Consider the following 15,754-nt stretch of genomic DNA (forward strand, 5'->3'; position numbering starts at 1 on the left):
GCTCATGCCTGCAATCCCAGCACTTTGGGAGGCTGAGGTGGGTGGATCACTGGAGTTCAGGAGACCAGCCTGGCCAATATAGTGAAACCCCATCCCTACTACAAATACAAAAAAATTGCCAGGCATTGTGGTGTGCACCTGTAATCCCAGCTACTTGGGAGGCTGAGGCAGGAGAATCACTTGAACCTGGGATGTGGAGGTTGCAGTGAGCTGGGATCGCACTGCACTCCAGCCTGGACGACAGAGTGAGACTCCATCCCCCGCACCAAAAAAAAAAAAAAGGCAAGAAATCCACTCATTAAAAATCAGTGTCTTATCTAAAACTTTACATGAGACCAGTAGGCAGAACCTCATTTGGCCAGTTTTCAAAAACTTGCAAAATTTCATTTCCTCTAGAACCAAAATTTGTCAAGTTTTTTTGTTTGTTTTTAACATGAGGATCTTTTTTTTTCCCCCTAAACATTGGGTACTCATGGAGAGGATCTTAATAAGAAAAAGAATTTTAGGCTGGGCACAGTGGCTCATGCCTGTAATGACAACATTTTGGGAGGCTGATATGGAAAGTTCACCTGAGCCCAGGATTTCAAGACCAGTCTGGGCAACATAATAGACATGTCTACCAAAAAATATATATATATATTTTTTTTAATTAGCCAGGCCTGGTGATGCACACCTGTAGTCCTAGCTACTCAGAAGGCTGAGTGGGGAGGATCACTTGAGCCCAGTAGGTCAAGGCTGCGGGGAGCTGTGATCATGCCACTGCACTCCAGCCTGGGCAACAGAGTGACACCCTGTCTCAAAAAAGAAAAAGAAAATTTAAATCTGTTCCCATCAAGTAAAATAATTATTTTTAATCAAGATAATCAAATAATTAAAAGTAGAAACTATTGAATCAGATAGCTGATCTGATCAGTAAGTGAAGGGTGAGAGCTGTGAGGCACTGTCTTAAAATTAAAAAAAAAGATTAAACCTAGATAATTGTTCTGTACTATCTTACAAGGAGCCTCTCTCTGCTTAGCAGTTGGCTTCTATTCTGTTAATATTCTGAACAAGTCTAGATGTTGTACTCAAAACAGAAATTTTTTTGTTCTGGATCATGACACAGCCACTCCATTTAAGAATGAAATCCCCTTAGGAGCAGCAGGATTCCCTGACTGTAATCCAAGAGAACAGAGTCTTCATTCTTGAACATCACTGCTAAGTGAAGCCTAGGACTAAGGTGCAAGGGGTAAGATACACCTGTGTGGAATGGCTGGGCCTCTGTGTTTTGGGAAGCTTTATCCCCCACTCCTACCCAGGTATCCAGAAGGACTCTCCTGGGTCACAAGGCTAGCAGCTCACTCTTCCAGCTAGGGCAGTCAAAAGCAGAACCATTTAAAACACCAGGGCTACTGAATTGCTTTCACACCCACCCTAGAGCAGAGCCTGTCAATTCACAGCAGCCAAGGAACAAGCTGTAGGCTCTGCCTTTGTTTAAAATATGAACAAGTTGAAAAGTGTTTGTGCCCAGCCCAACAGCAAACCCTCCCCTTTCAGCGACTCACCAGTTTCTCTGGCTGAAGGCGGGGATGCTGGTCAGGCTCTGATCGCTGGCAGGGTAATACTGCGCATACGATGGGCGGGTATAGGGGACTGATGTGCGTTTGTCTTCCTCATAGCTTTTCTTTGCTGCTTTTTTCTCAGCCTTGGTCAGCTTGTGATCCTTTCGGTTGAGGAGCAATGACTCATGCTCGAAAGGCTCCTGGGGACACAGGAGGATGCTGATTTAGTTATGAATATGGCTGATGGATAATGAGCCTTACTTTAAAATTAAGAAAAGAGCTGGCTGTCTCCAGCACTAGTCAAGAGACTGTTCAGAAATACACAGGAGGGTTTATTGTCTTTCTGTCAAGAGTATAATTTATAACTCTAACCTAGTACCAGCTTTAGACATCTAAGCCTGCCTTCCCTATCAAAAGAATGCAAGAGTTCAGAGAATTAACAGACTACATTTTCGGAACTTTCCCCCTCTCCTTCTGCTAAGAAGACTCACACTAGCCAAATTATTACACATGGCTAACCTTAGCATTCCCAGGACCAGATTAGGGGAGGGGGTAAGTGGTTGGGGGCAGAGAGGGGCACTGAATGGGGCAAGAAAGAGAAGCCCTTCAGTCCAAGTCGCCTGCATGAAACATCACCTCAGATGAAGAAAACAAGCTTACAAGACAAGCCTCCCTTGACAAAGAGACTGCCATTCTGGGGACTGCATGCATACCAAGTTCTTACCTTGGTGATGAGGTGAGGGTACTTCAGACAGGCCAGTTGCAGGACTGACTCCTTGATCCCCTTTATGTTCAAGGAAACTTGGGGAGCTGGCTCCTTCTCAACAAAGTGCAGTAAGTTTTCCACTTCCTTCCGGGTGAAGTTCAGCATTGGATTTAGATCATCCACCACCCGATCTAGAAGGATAAATTCATGGAGAAAGTCAGCACATGGCACTAAAAACTGTAAAGGTCAACAGACAGAAGTGGCATAACTGTCAATAATAATGAAAAGTCATCCCATATCTGAAAGTCAAAGACTAAGTCTGAGGTCCTGGTGATACTGGAAACATCATATAAGAGAAACTTGTATAATGCGCTTGGCTGTTATCATTAAACTCATGTTCAACTAGTTGAGGTCAATCACCTTTTAAACAATTACTTAATCAGAATGAGAGAGGAGGAAATGTTGTCTTTCTATGATTCGAAGCCTGCCTTTGTTCGCATATCCTGCTCCTCCTCTCCCACCCTTAATACTAAAAGGATGGTAGCCTGTATAGATGTGCCTCTCTGAAGTCTGGAAGATGGCCCACCTGACATGCCCTGCTTGGAAATCTGACGGTCATAGATCTTCTTTTCAAGAGTGTAATCAGCCACAAGTCGATAGATGTAACAGGGCTTTTTCTGGCCATAACGGTATACCCGACATACTGCCTGGGCATCATGGCAAGGGTTCCAAGAAGCATCAAACACCACCACTCGGTTGGCACCAATCAGATTCACACCCAAGCATCCGGCCCTTTAAAAGACAAGCCAACAATCACAGAGCCTTTAATCTTAAAAAAGGTTTTCAAATCAGTTTTGCCGTCTATGACTTCTACCCCAATATTACTCTGTCCTAAGCCCTAAGCACAACATACTCAAGGATTTTACTGTCCTGCTGATAAACAGTACATTCCTCAAGCACTGAAAATTGTGCCCTGAAATCGAACATGAAAGCGTCTACCAGCTCAGAAAAAAAACTCTCTCCTCTTCTCTGTAACAAGTAAGGCCTCCACATCCTGGCCTTGGAGTGATGTTCCCTGATGAGGAGAAACTTCTGCACACAGATGTTTCCACTATTTTTAGTGTAAAAGCTTAGGAGAATGACTGGCTCACACTGTCCCAAGGGTGTTATGACGGCAGAAGGCAGCACAGACTTCAAGCTGCTTGGCATGAGACAATGACATTAGCCTTTTACAGTTACCTTGCACTTTCTACTTTTTAAAGCACTTTCACATTCATCACATCATCTAAGCCTCAGAACAGTCCTGAGAGAAAAGCCAATTAAAACCCTTGGATTTTTTAATTGATGTTGTTTGCTTGTTTTTTTTTTTAAATGAGACAGGGTCTCACTCTGTCACTTAGGCTGGAGTGTAGTGGCTCGATCACAGCTGCCCTGCTAACCTAATTTCCTTCTGAAGTCCCCTCTCTGACCCCAAAAACAAGTTACAAACCAGACTGATCTCTTCTGATGGAACTTGAAGTTTTGGGGGACCAGCACAGGTGGCCAACTGCCTGAACAGACTCCTTTGACCTCCCGTCTCAGGATCCACTCACCTTGTAGAGAGAAGGAACAGCCAGGTGGTGAGGTTGCTGGGATCATTGAACTGATTAATGAGCCGCTCCCTCTCAAAGGCAGGGGTGCTACCATCTAGCCCTAGGAAGGAAGGAAAACCATAAGAAGTGGATATATTAGAGAAATGATACACAGCAAAATCACTGGGCAAATGTGTTTTAAAGAGCAAAACAAACAGAAACACAACAGTGCTCAGATCCCACCCCTTGGATATATCACAGATCTACAGTGAGGCCCAAGCATCCATAATTTGAAAATATCCCCAGGTGATTCTCACATGCATCATGGATTATAAACTATATTTCTTCCCTTTAGTATCTTAAGTCAATTCTAAAGCCAAGGATCCTAGACTCTGGAGTGTATATTAATCACCTAGGGAATTTGTAAAATACTGGCTCAGGGTGACCTCTCTGCCTCAGCCCTGTGAGTCCTGGTGAGTGAAGAAGGACTAAGGGTTTTGTGTTGATGATGTTCCTCCACCAGGAATCTGCATTTTTAACAAGCTCCTGAGGCTAAGAACTTGCTATAAGGAGATATAAAGGAAATACATATGGAACAGTAGGATGGAACACATAAATAAAAGGAGGAAACCTCAAAAGAGGGAGAAAAAATAGCCTTCAGGACCAGGCACGGTGGCTCATGCCTGTAGTCCCAGCACTTTGGGAGGTGGGTGGATCATGAGGTCAAGAGATTGAGACCACCCTGGCTGACAGGGTGAAACCTTGTCTCTACCAAAATACAAAAATTAGCTGGGTGTGGTGGTGCACACCTGTAGTCTCAGCTACTTAGGAGGCTGAGGCAGAAGAATCACTTGAACCCGGGAGGTGGAGGCTGCAGTGAGCTGAGATCCCGCCACTACACTCCAACCTGGTGACAGAGCGCAACTCCATCTCAAATAAAAAATAGTCTTCAGTTAAGAAGCAGCATAAATGGTGAGTCAGGGCAACACCTGTTATCTTGAGTGAAGGGCAAAACTAAGGGCATGAAATACCATATGGAAAACTGAATTACTACTGGTTGTAGGAAGCAATAGTTTAATTGCCTAGTACTGGGGTTCTATGTCAGGACCCCAACCTACCTTTCCAACCTGAGTGCCAACGTTTCCAAGCACAGCTCACCACTGATTCACAGGGCAAGCTCTAAGCCAGACCTTGTGTTGTGGGTCTTCTTGCTACTCCCTGAACCTCCAATTCTCTAAATCCTTCCATCAGGGCAGTGGTTCTCAATGAGGGTGATTTCTCCACACACCCACTCCCCACAGGACATTTGGCAGTGTCTGGAGATATTTTTGGTTGTCAAAACTGAGAGATACTACGCCATCTAGTGAGTAGAAACCAGGGATGCTACTAAATGTCCTACAATGTACAGGACAGCCCCTTAAACAACAAAGAATTATCTGACCCAAATGTCAACAGTGCTGAGGTCTATATTTCTCAACTTTTTTTTCATTACCACCCCACTAAGGAATAATTTTTCCCCCAATGACACTATGTCCTCCATGAAATTTAATACCACAGATATACTGTATACCTGTTAATGTACATCTGTGACTTACACATTTTAAAAGTTAAGATTTCCATCCCCACCAAAAAAAAAAAAAAAAAAAAACCACACACACACACAATGTTCATCCCCTTAAAGTATTATCTCCCCCACAGAGAATGCATAATCTAGGCTTGTGTTCACTCTGATCTTTCAGCCTGGAATAATCTTCAGACCACACTAGACCTGTATATTCAAATCCTCCCCATTTTTGAGAAGCCTTCCCCAATCATCCTCACCACAGTGATTCTATCCTCTTTGGAGCCCCAGTTAGAGCATTAAATTGTTCTTGAATTGTCACATCTCAGATGAAGAGAAGGCCTATGCCTTCTATTTCTCTATACTCTCCCATCTCTCTCAATCCTCCCAATCCCTAGTACTACAGTACCTTGTACACAACAACCAGTTCTTAGTATCCCCCTGCTCCTTGGCTAATCACAAATATTCCTATGCATTTGATGGAGTGGAGAAAGACAGAGAGAAGGAAAGGAAATCCTTAAGCAGACCTTGCTAAGGCTTCAAGAACAACGCAGCAATGAACTCACGGAAGTAGCTGACGTTTCGAACCCACTTCTGTGCTCCTTGCCCCTCGGCACCAGGTGGACAGGGTACTTCTCGTTTTCCAAGGAATTCCTCAATGAGAGCCAAGGTGGAAAGGCTCTGGCTAAAATGGAAAACATTTGATTCAGATGTCTCCACAATCAAGGGAACATTGTTCCCAATAGTTCCATACTCTTGTGCAACCTTCTGACAGTGGGAGCTCCCACAACCTACCACTGATAAGAGAAGATAAGAGTCAGCTGTTGGCTGGGTTTGGTGGGCAGATCGTCTGAAGTCAGAATTTCAAGACCAGCCTGGCCAAAATGATGAAACCCCATTTCTACTAAAAATCCAAAAAAAAAATTAGCCTGGCATAGTGGCATGTGCCTATAGTCCCAGCTATTCAAGAGGCTGAGACAGGAGAATCGCTTGAACCTGGGAGGTGGAGGATGCAGTGAGCCAAGATTGTGCCACTACACTCCAGCCTGGGCAACAAGAGCAAAACTCCATCTTCAAAAAAAAAAAAAAAGAGGTAACTTTGCCAAGAAGAACCAAGGGTATCCTTCCTAGCACATAATGGCAGCACAGTCATCCACATACTATTACCATCACACTGAAAAAATGCTCTCTTCGTTCTTCACTTCTACAATTCAAAATTTCTGGGGTTTAGCTCAATGCAAAGTAACAAATACCATTCAGCATTAAGCACTACCACTACATGAATATACATCAGATATGACTATGCGTTTTACTAGAGAGACAAAATCACTCAACTGCTTCCAAGATACGCAGAGAGCCAGTGTCCTTAGAAGTGATCCATAAAATCGGCTGGGCGCAATAGCTCACACCTATAATCCCAGCACTTTGGGAGGCAGGCAGATCAGGAGTTCGAGATCAGCCTGACCAACATGGTGAAACCCCATCTCTACTAAAAATACAAAAATTAGCCAGGTGTGGTGGCACACACCTGTAATCTCAGCTACTCAGGAGGCTGAGGCAGGAAAATCGCTTGAACCCAGGAGGCAGAGGTTGCAGTGAGCTGAGATCCCACCACTGCACTGCAGCCTGGGCAACAGAGCGAGACTCTGTCTCAACAAAACAAAATAAAACAAAAAGAAGTAATCTACAAAATCAACAGTAGGCTCTCCCCAAGCCAGAATCACTGCTGTCCTCTCAAAGTGTGTCACATGTGGAAGCTCTCACTCTGAGGTTCCTGAGCCAGCCTTCTGCCACTTGGCTCTTCTTGGAGCATAATCTGGTCAGAATAAAGGAGGAGGAGCAATCAACTTTGTTTTCCTGGGAAGTCAAACCTTAATGAGACTCAAAGCTCTAGCCAGACTGAGAACGTAACTCTGGAGCAAACCACATCACTTATTTGGTCTTATGGACAAAGCTTAAAACTAAAATAAAAGGTTGGGGAGGGACAGAAGCAGATTAGACCAAGGGTCAGCAAACATTTTCTGTAAAAGGACGGACAGCAAATATTTTAGGCTTTCTTGACCACGTAGAGTCTCTGGTGCATATTCTCTGTATGTTTTTTATAAGCCTTTAAAAATGTAAAAACTGGCCGGGCACAGTGGCTCATGCCTGTAATCTCAGCACTTTGGAAGGCCAAGGAGGGCAGATCACCTGGAGTCGAGAGTTCAAGACCAGCCTGACCAACAGAGAAAAACCCCTTATCTACTAAAAATGCAAAATTAGCCAGGCATGGTGACTCGTGCCTGTGGTCCCAGCTACTCAGGAGGCTGAGGCAGGAGAATTGCTTGAACTTGGGAGGCAGAGGTTGTGGTGAGTCAAGATCATGCCATTGCACTCCAGCCTGGACAACAGCAGCAAAACTCTGTCTCAAAATAATAATACAACAAAATAAAAATGTAAAAACTATTCTTAGCTCTCAAAGTGAAGAAAAACAGGCCAGAGTTTGAAGGATTTAATTCCAATGCTAACCTAGGGTTCTAAATTGTTCTCTGTGGAGAAATCAAATTGGGCAATGAAAGGAACTCCAAAGACAGACCTAACATGAAAGAAGGTCCTCACAATAAGCACTTGACAGGGGCTGGCGGGCCTTAATTGGTCTTGTTTTGTGGTGGTTTTGTCATTCTTTATCATAGACACACAGAATCAGCTGGAAGTTTCTCATCCTACCTAAACACAAGGATCTTGTCCCCAAGCTTCACACTTTCCTCAATCAGGTGGAAAAGCAGTACCATCTTGGGAGAGTTTTCTAAGACTCCAGTCTGGTAATTTGTCAGAAGGTCCTTGGCCTGCAAGAGAAAAACAAGGCAGCTTGGAGCAGGTCCAAGGCCAGATCACTAGAAATAAAATTCTTCTCTTCCAAGGCAGCAGCTCACTGGCTACCTTTATAATTACATACAGAGACCCTAGCTGTGCATCCCTACCCTCTCCCCAGGCACGGCTTGTACCATCCCCTCTTCAGTAGTTTATGGTTCCTGAAGGATCTGTTTGACTCACCCATTCATATGTGACGATGTTGTTGCCTCGCTCCTGGAAAGGGTTGAAGCCAACACCCTGTAGGAACTTGCTATTTGTTGCCTCTCCCATTGAGGAAGCCAAGGTGCTATCCTCTCCCTTGCCTTTTGTTCCCTGTGGTGGACAGCGGGCACTGGTCCCCGCAGAGCCAAGCTCTTCCACATCTAGGTCCTGCTCATTGGCCAAGCTCTCCTTCTGAAGGGCTTCATACAGCACATCAGGGTGATTCCAGATCTGAGGTTCAAGGAAAGGGAGAGGAGCCACAGGACAAAAAATACTCCAAGGGTGTCCCAGGGAATCTGGAAACACATACTTGCTCAAATACACACCTCCCACAGCACACACTGTCACATCAAAAATTAGTCAGAGCCCTTCACAGCCAATGAGCCTGCATATTTGCTTTGATTACCAGTTCTGATCACCATGACACATGAGTGGGATCATTCATACCAGGAGCCAGACCAGTAAGTATGTTTGCTACATAATCAAAAAAGCTGTCACAAGCCTTTTTGACATTCTTATTCAAATAAGAGCAAGAATGTTCCAGTTTCACAGTGTGGCTACAATGTGCTACTGTATAAAACTATAGACAAAATGTATCTGACTTATAGCAAACCAATCACATATCATTTCAGGGAGTATTCCTAGCAAGAGTTGAGAACTCCCAGGAGAAGAGAGGAAAGGAAAAGGAAGGATGCAGTGACATCGAAGCATCATCACAGACCTCATTTGCCTTAGTTTCCTGGTCCTGATCCAGGACTTTGGCTACAAAAGAAATATTTGGAAACCCTCCTGTCCCCAGACACATAACCTTCTGCTGACTTTTTAAAGAAGTGGTCAATTAAGAATAATACCTAATAGGTCTGCTGAAGAGTAGCCAGGAGTAGAGGTATAAAGTCAATGAAACAGGCAATTGTGTGTACAAATCCCAACAAAAGAATGAGAGGTCTCATTCTGATTAAGTATGGAATCCAATGGAAGGCACCCCTAATAACTTGTCTAAGCTATATATCTCTTTGATTCTGATTATGCTAGCAGTCAAAAATGATGCCCTACAATATTCTTCCATCAACCCCCTTTTCTAAGTGAAAAAAATCAGTGATAAAGGAAGTGATTTTTCAAATTTGGTATAAAAAGTTATTCAGCTGCGGTGCACACTGCAGGAAGCATCAGTTATATTACACTGTGTGAATGGCACCTCTAGGAGTTGTGTGGTACACCACCAGCACCTCTCTCCTTGGAGACCCTAAACCTCCAGTGCAGTGAACTGAGGTGGCCCCCTCTCACTTTAGTCTTCCTTTATTGAAGACTCTCAGTAGGAGTAACTCACTTGGGACCATGTGTATCCTTAATCCCCATCTCAATCTTCCCTGAGGCCCCAATGCACCTTGCAACACACGCAGAAAGCCTTAAGGGGGTTCAGCCCCAGCCAGCCACTGGTACCACAGTCCCGAAAGCGATCCATGAACTGTGTGTACAAATCTCGCTGGATCTTCGAGAGCCGCACAAGGATCACATTTTCTTCCTTGGCAGGGAGATGAATCTTCAGCACAGTGTGGCCTCTCCTATGGAGGCAAACACATCAGAAGTGGCAAGGTAGTGTGGCCAGGAGGGGTCAGCACAAAATAAAAACAGAGCCCTTTGCACTCCTGCCACAGCTCCCTCTTGAGGATCTCAACATGCACTGCAGCCGTGCAACAATGCAGCGAGGTTCAACCACCACCAAGAAGAAATTCACCTAAAGGATGAAAACTAACACTAAGAGGCAGAATGACCTGTCCCAGGTCATGTCTGACTGCATGAAAGACACAGGGGAACTTTAGGTTCTTACTCGAATTTGGGCTGCCTCTCTGAGCTTTCGTAACATATGCCATCTCAAGAAGGGAAAATGAGGGGACTGCTTTAGACTAGCCTAAGGCATACCTACTGAGATACCAAAACTGGTAAGGCCATACCCCCAGAACCATTTCTAGTCTTCCACCCAAGTCAGCAGAATGGTAGCTTTTTCTTGCTTCTCTCAGCAAGTAAGACAGGTATCTCCAAGACCTTTAAAGACAACTTTTGAGAGAAGTGCTTCTCGGCCAAACTTTCAGATAACTGAAACAGTGGATATGCACCATCTGCCAGCTTGTCACAGGAAGCAAAGTTTTACTACTGCCCCTAGGAAGGGGCCCTCCTACTCCAATACCCCATCCTGTATAACAAGCTTGGCATGCCTTTGGCAACAGGGCCCACCGAAAATTCAGGAAGCAGGACCCTGAGGATGGCTCACCTCTGCACAAAGCCCTCCAGAAGACTGTGCAAGACATGGCTCCGGTACCGCATGAGGCGCACGTCCTGAGGTGTGCTGTCAATACACTGCCCATTCAGGATAGGGCGTTCAAACATGTTGCTGAACTCCTGCCGAGTGCCAAGGAAGTCTGGGCGCACAAAGTCCACCATGCACCAGTACTCAATGAGGTTGTTCTGCAGAGGGTACCCAGTCAGCACCACCCGGCGGCGAGAGCGTATATTCTTCAGAGCCTGTGAGGTGCTGGCCTGGCAGTTTTTGATGCGGTGTCCCTCATCACAGATTACTACATCTGGGCCAGGGCGGCATAAAGCCTTCTCAAACTCTAGGAAGAGAAGAGGATCCAGAGTCAGAGGGTGACAGGGCCTGCTCTTAGTCAATAATATGAGAAGTAGGGGTGCACCCTGGAGGAGACAGAAGAAATGAAGGAAGCAGGAAAGCAAGAGTCAGCCCCCCTTGGTGAGAGGGAGCCAGTCATTCAAGCTCCTGCACACTTGGTATGACACTAATCTGGCTGTTGACTCTTGCAATAAATATCCCTTTCCCCCATTCCTTTCCTTATTTTATTTTTCTTTATGTTAAAAGTACAACTGACTTGCATTCCTAGGGCTTAGACCAACTGGGCAGCAGAGAGAGGGACCTTTCAGAGTGCCAGCCTAGGATTAAAAATGCATCTGGATGAGACCAATGGGAATAGTCCAGACACTTTAGTAGGCTCTCACCATTGCCAGCATCTTGACTCCATCTGAGGGCTGGCTGGTAGGAGCTAGCTAAAGGACAGGATCTTCCCGCAGTTATTCTCCAGTCATTGCTAAATGGCAAATTCATCCCAGCTCTACCATAGAAGCAAACCTAGAACGAACATAATCTCATAGATGATGAGACTTATAAAATGAAATGGCCGCTGAACCCTTAAAAACTTTCTTCCCCAAATAAGCAAAGGCCCCTGAGAAGATGGAGTAGAATTAGAACTATGAGAGGAAGGAATGGTTTTCACTAAAAGAAACCGGGATAAATTCTTTTTTATGAATTCACAAACAATAGTATTACTACTTTGTCTTTATATTAGTGATTTAAACACTTTATATTTTCTCAATGCTTTCTCAGAACATCTCTAGAAAGTGGTAAAGGAAATGGTTACTCTTCTAACTGTTCTGTGAGAGAAACGGACAGATGAACAGAGGAATCTCCCCCAAGCCAGTGTGTGGCCTGGCCTGGCCTAACTAGAACTGCATGGATTGCAGAGAAAGCAGTACCTTCTACGAGCCATCAGAAGTTATTCTACTGATCTTGGGAACCAGGATTTTTGGTTCATGATAACAATTCACATCAATAATGCACTTTACATCTGACTAGGTGCTATCAGCAGACACAATTACTTTTTTCCTGAAACATCACCAAGAGTATTCCTAGGATAGGCTACCCACCTCTCCGAAACTCCTGCTGCCGATCTTCCTCATCCAGATCAATGATGACTGGGTGAGAACGTTTCTTGGTTTTCTTCGGTCTACCTGTGGCAAATGATTTCTTCAGAGTGAGAAGTCTGTACATTTCATACCCCATCAGCAGCACCCCACCCTCTGACACCCAATCAGCCATCACTTTAGCACGAGATGCCATCGTCCTGTAAGATAAACGGAGAAAATTGTGTGAGCTGTGAATTTTATCTCAAGAATTATTGTTTCTGCTGCTCCCCAAAAAGAATTGCTCACTATCAAAGCTGTGTTGATGTACATTCAGAACTTATTACCAAGGATTTCATGTGGCAGCAAGCACAGGGCTGGCCTACTGCCCAAGGACCTCCCATCATCCCCAGAAACTAACTGCATTGAGGATGAACTGGATCACTGATGGTGGTTAAACAGCAAGAAACATAGCAATTCAACTACATAAGGCGAGAGAAAATGACAACCCCCTCGGATATTCAGGAATGACTACAATTCAACATTTGAAAGAGCATTTTAATCCCATGATAAATACAAGGTGACAGAAGGAAGGGCAACATTCTGTAGTTCACTTGCCTGGGGTCAAGTGAATAAAGGGCTACAAACAGTAAAGAGGAAACAGCAGAACAGACCAGATGACCCTCAGTGCAGTCACTCTACTTCCACTCCACTGAGCCCTCACTGTATTTCACTGACTGCACGTGGACTAAAAATCCTGAAATCTAAGAAAGCAGAGTAGGTGATCAACCACCTGTGAGGTCAACTCCTCATTTTTATGTGTGCGTCCAAACATCACAAAAGGCATCCTTTGCAGAAAATTCAGAAAGGCTACTTTCTCAATTATCTACACCAATGAGAGGAAAGGTTAGCATGTAGAGCTGGCTTGTTTGATCAAGAAATAGCTTTAGACTTTTGGAAATCAGGTTGACTTTATGGCATACATATACAAATAATTTTATTTAAATCTTAAACACAGCAAGGCTTGCACCTTTCAAAGCTTTGGGAGTTGTACCATTAAAGGTCAAATGCAGACCAGTGCTTAAAAGAAGAGACTGGCTGGGCATGGTGGTGCACCCCTGTAATCCCAGCACTTTAGGAGGCCGAGGTAGGCGAATCACGATGTCAGGAGTTCGAGACCAGCCTGGCCAACATGGAGAATTTTTATATTTTTAGTAGCCTGTCACTACTAAAAACATAAAAATTATCCAGGAATGATGGTGACTGCCTGTAATCCCAGCTACTTGGGAGGCTGAGGTGGGAGAATTGCTTGAACCCAGGAGGCAGAGGTTGCAGTGAGCCAAGATTGTACCACTGCGCTCCAGCCTGGGCGACAGAGCAAGACTTCATCACTAAAAAGAAATTGATAATTAGGCTTTTAAAAAAAGTGAAATGTAATAAATAAAAAATTAGACAGTGGAGGCTGGGTGCAGTGGCTTATGCCTGTAATCCCAGCACTTTGGGAGGCTGAGGCAGGTGGATCACCTGAGGTCAGGAGTTCGAGACCAGCCTGGCCAACAGGGAGAAACCCTGTCACTACTAAAATTATAAAAATCAGCTCGGTGTGGTGGTAGATGCCTGTAATAGCAGCTACTCGGGAGGCTGGGGCAGGAGAACTGCTTGAACCGGGGAGGCAGAGGTTGCAGTGAGCTGAGATCATAACACTACACTCCAGCCTGGGCAACAGAGTGAGACTTCGCCTCCAAAAAAAAGAAAAAAAATATACAGTGGAAAGATCCATTTTTTCACATTGAATTTTACTACTATAGGCATGTGAAATACAACCATGCCCACTTATTTTTCAAGATATAAAAGCCTCCTGTGCATTGGAACCGAATCATTTTCTGTGTTACCAGAAAAAAAATAAAAAGCTTCCTGGCTGGGCATGGTGGCTCACACCTGTAATCCCAGCACTTTGGGAGGCTGAAGTGGGCGGATCACTTGAGGTCTGGAGTTCAAGATCTGCCTGACAAACATGAAGAAACACTGTCTCTACTAAAAATACAAAAGTAGCTGGGCATGGTGACGCATGCCTATAGTCCCAACTACTCAGGAGGCTGAGGCAGGAGAACTGCTTGAACCCAGGGGGCAGAGGTTGCAGTGAGTCAAGATCACGCCATTGCGCTCCAGCGTGGGCAACAAGAGCAAACCTCTGTCTCAAAAAAGAAAAAAAAAAAAGCCTCCTAAAGCAGAACACAAGAAATTTATCAAGCTACTTAACTCTGGCTTACCTGAAAAGCTAGGTAGAAAAAAAAATGAGTAGCAAGAACAAAGAAAGTGACACATCAAGAAACCAAAATGAATCTGGGCACACAGGCTACATACTCAAATAGAGTGCCTTAACATCAGATCCCAGGCAGAAGTCTAAAAGGAAAGGGGCAGAGAGGAAAGGGAAGGCCACCTACTTGTGCTCATCATTCAAGATGTGAACTTTAAAGAACCGAGGCTGGACTTCTTCAGGCTTGTTGTCAGCTGGAAGGGCTTCAGGAGGTGGAAGCCACATGTTGAACTCTGCCAGCCAATTCTGAAGAGTATTAACCTATTAGAAAGCCAAGTCCAAAAAGAGTTTCATTGGAACAAACTCAGAGCTAAACTCATCAAGCTTTTTAGTGCCCAGTAAAGGCATCAACCCAGAGCTCTTCAGGAGTGACTTAGTGGAGCCTTTCCAAAAACTCTTACCGGCACAATGGCAAGGACTGTTTTGGCTGGCGTGTGGCGGAAGAGGACGTCGATAAAAGAGATCACTTGCAAAGTTTTCCCCAGACCCATGCTGTGGGCCAGAATACAGCCAAAGCCACTGCTAGTCTTAAACCTCTCCAGGGACTCCACTAGATTATCGTAAAGGAACCGGATCCCACCAATCTGACAAGGGACAAAGACAAATGTCAGAGGGACTCGCAAAGATGAGGGCTCCAGTTTTCACTCACTTTGAAATTAGTAAGAATTAGGTAAATAAAAAGGCATTATAATAGACAGCAGGTGTGGATGGCCATAATAGTTTCCCTGTACCTTGACTGGTCTATTTACTGGTGACAGTCCTCTTGGAGAAAACACAGAAAAGCTTTCACTAGTACAGTATAATGCCCCATGTAATGCATGAATTGGTAGTGTCAAATTCCTGACAGGATCTTACAGTCAGCCTGGCTTTCTTCAGCCTTGGGAAGCTCACCCTCTTAAGGCAGCGCATTCCATAGGAGTAATTTTGTTGTTGTTGTTGTTGTTGTTTTGTTTTTTTGAGATGGAGTCTCGCTCTCTCACCCAGGCTGGTGACAGAGCAGTGGTGCTATGGCTCACTGCAACCTCCACCTTCTGAGTTCAGGCGATTCTCCTGCCTCAGCCTCCAGAGTAACTGGGACTATAGGCATGCGCCACCATGCCCGGCTAATTTTTGTATTTTCAGTGGAGACAGGGTTTCACCATTTTGGCCAGACTGGTCTTGAACTCCTGACCTCAGGTGATCTGCCTGCCTTGGTCTCCCAAAGTGCTAGGATTACAGGCGTGAGCCACTGTACCCAGCCACATAGGAGCAGTCCTTATTGTTAGGGGTTCTTAGGCCTAGGAGTTCAAGATCAGCTTGGGCAACATGGTGAAA

At 44.7% G+C, this 15,754-nt stretch overlaps 1 protein-coding gene across 1 annotated transcript in view; it reads right to left on the reverse strand.

Moving 5' to 3' along the window:
- Window positions 1-15,754, reverse strand: part of RAD54L2 (RAD54 like 2) — a 93,799-nt gene that overhangs the window by 9,272 nt on the left and 68,773 nt on the right. Inside the window, exons 4-15 of the mRNA XM_037736699.1 lie at window positions 14,842-15,082; window positions 14,568-14,701; window positions 12,148-12,344; window positions 10,703-11,045; window positions 9,818-9,995; window positions 8,413-8,664; window positions 8,086-8,204; window positions 5,946-6,064; window positions 3,840-3,939; window positions 2,834-3,039; window positions 2,266-2,438; window positions 1,545-1,741 (exon numbers count right to left, since the gene is read on the reverse strand). Coding sequence (XP_037592627.1) covers window positions 1,545-1,741; window positions 2,266-2,438; window positions 2,834-3,039; window positions 3,840-3,939; window positions 5,946-6,064; window positions 8,086-8,204; window positions 8,413-8,664; window positions 9,818-9,995; window positions 10,703-11,045; window positions 12,148-12,344; window positions 14,568-14,701; window positions 14,842-15,082 — 2,259 coding nt within the window. The remainder of the gene's footprint in view (window positions 1-1,544; window positions 1,742-2,265; window positions 2,439-2,833; window positions 3,040-3,839; window positions 3,940-5,945; window positions 6,065-8,085; window positions 8,205-8,412; window positions 8,665-9,817; window positions 9,996-10,702; window positions 11,046-12,147; window positions 12,345-14,567; window positions 14,702-14,841; window positions 15,083-15,754) is intronic.

Source organism: Cebus imitator, unplaced genomic scaffold (assembly GCF_001604975.1).
Source record: "Cebus imitator isolate Cc_AM_T3 unplaced genomic scaffold, Cebus_imitator-1.0 Scaffold0, whole genome shotgun sequence".
Lineage (NCBI taxonomy): Eukaryota > Metazoa > Chordata > Mammalia > Primates > Cebidae > Cebus > Cebus imitator.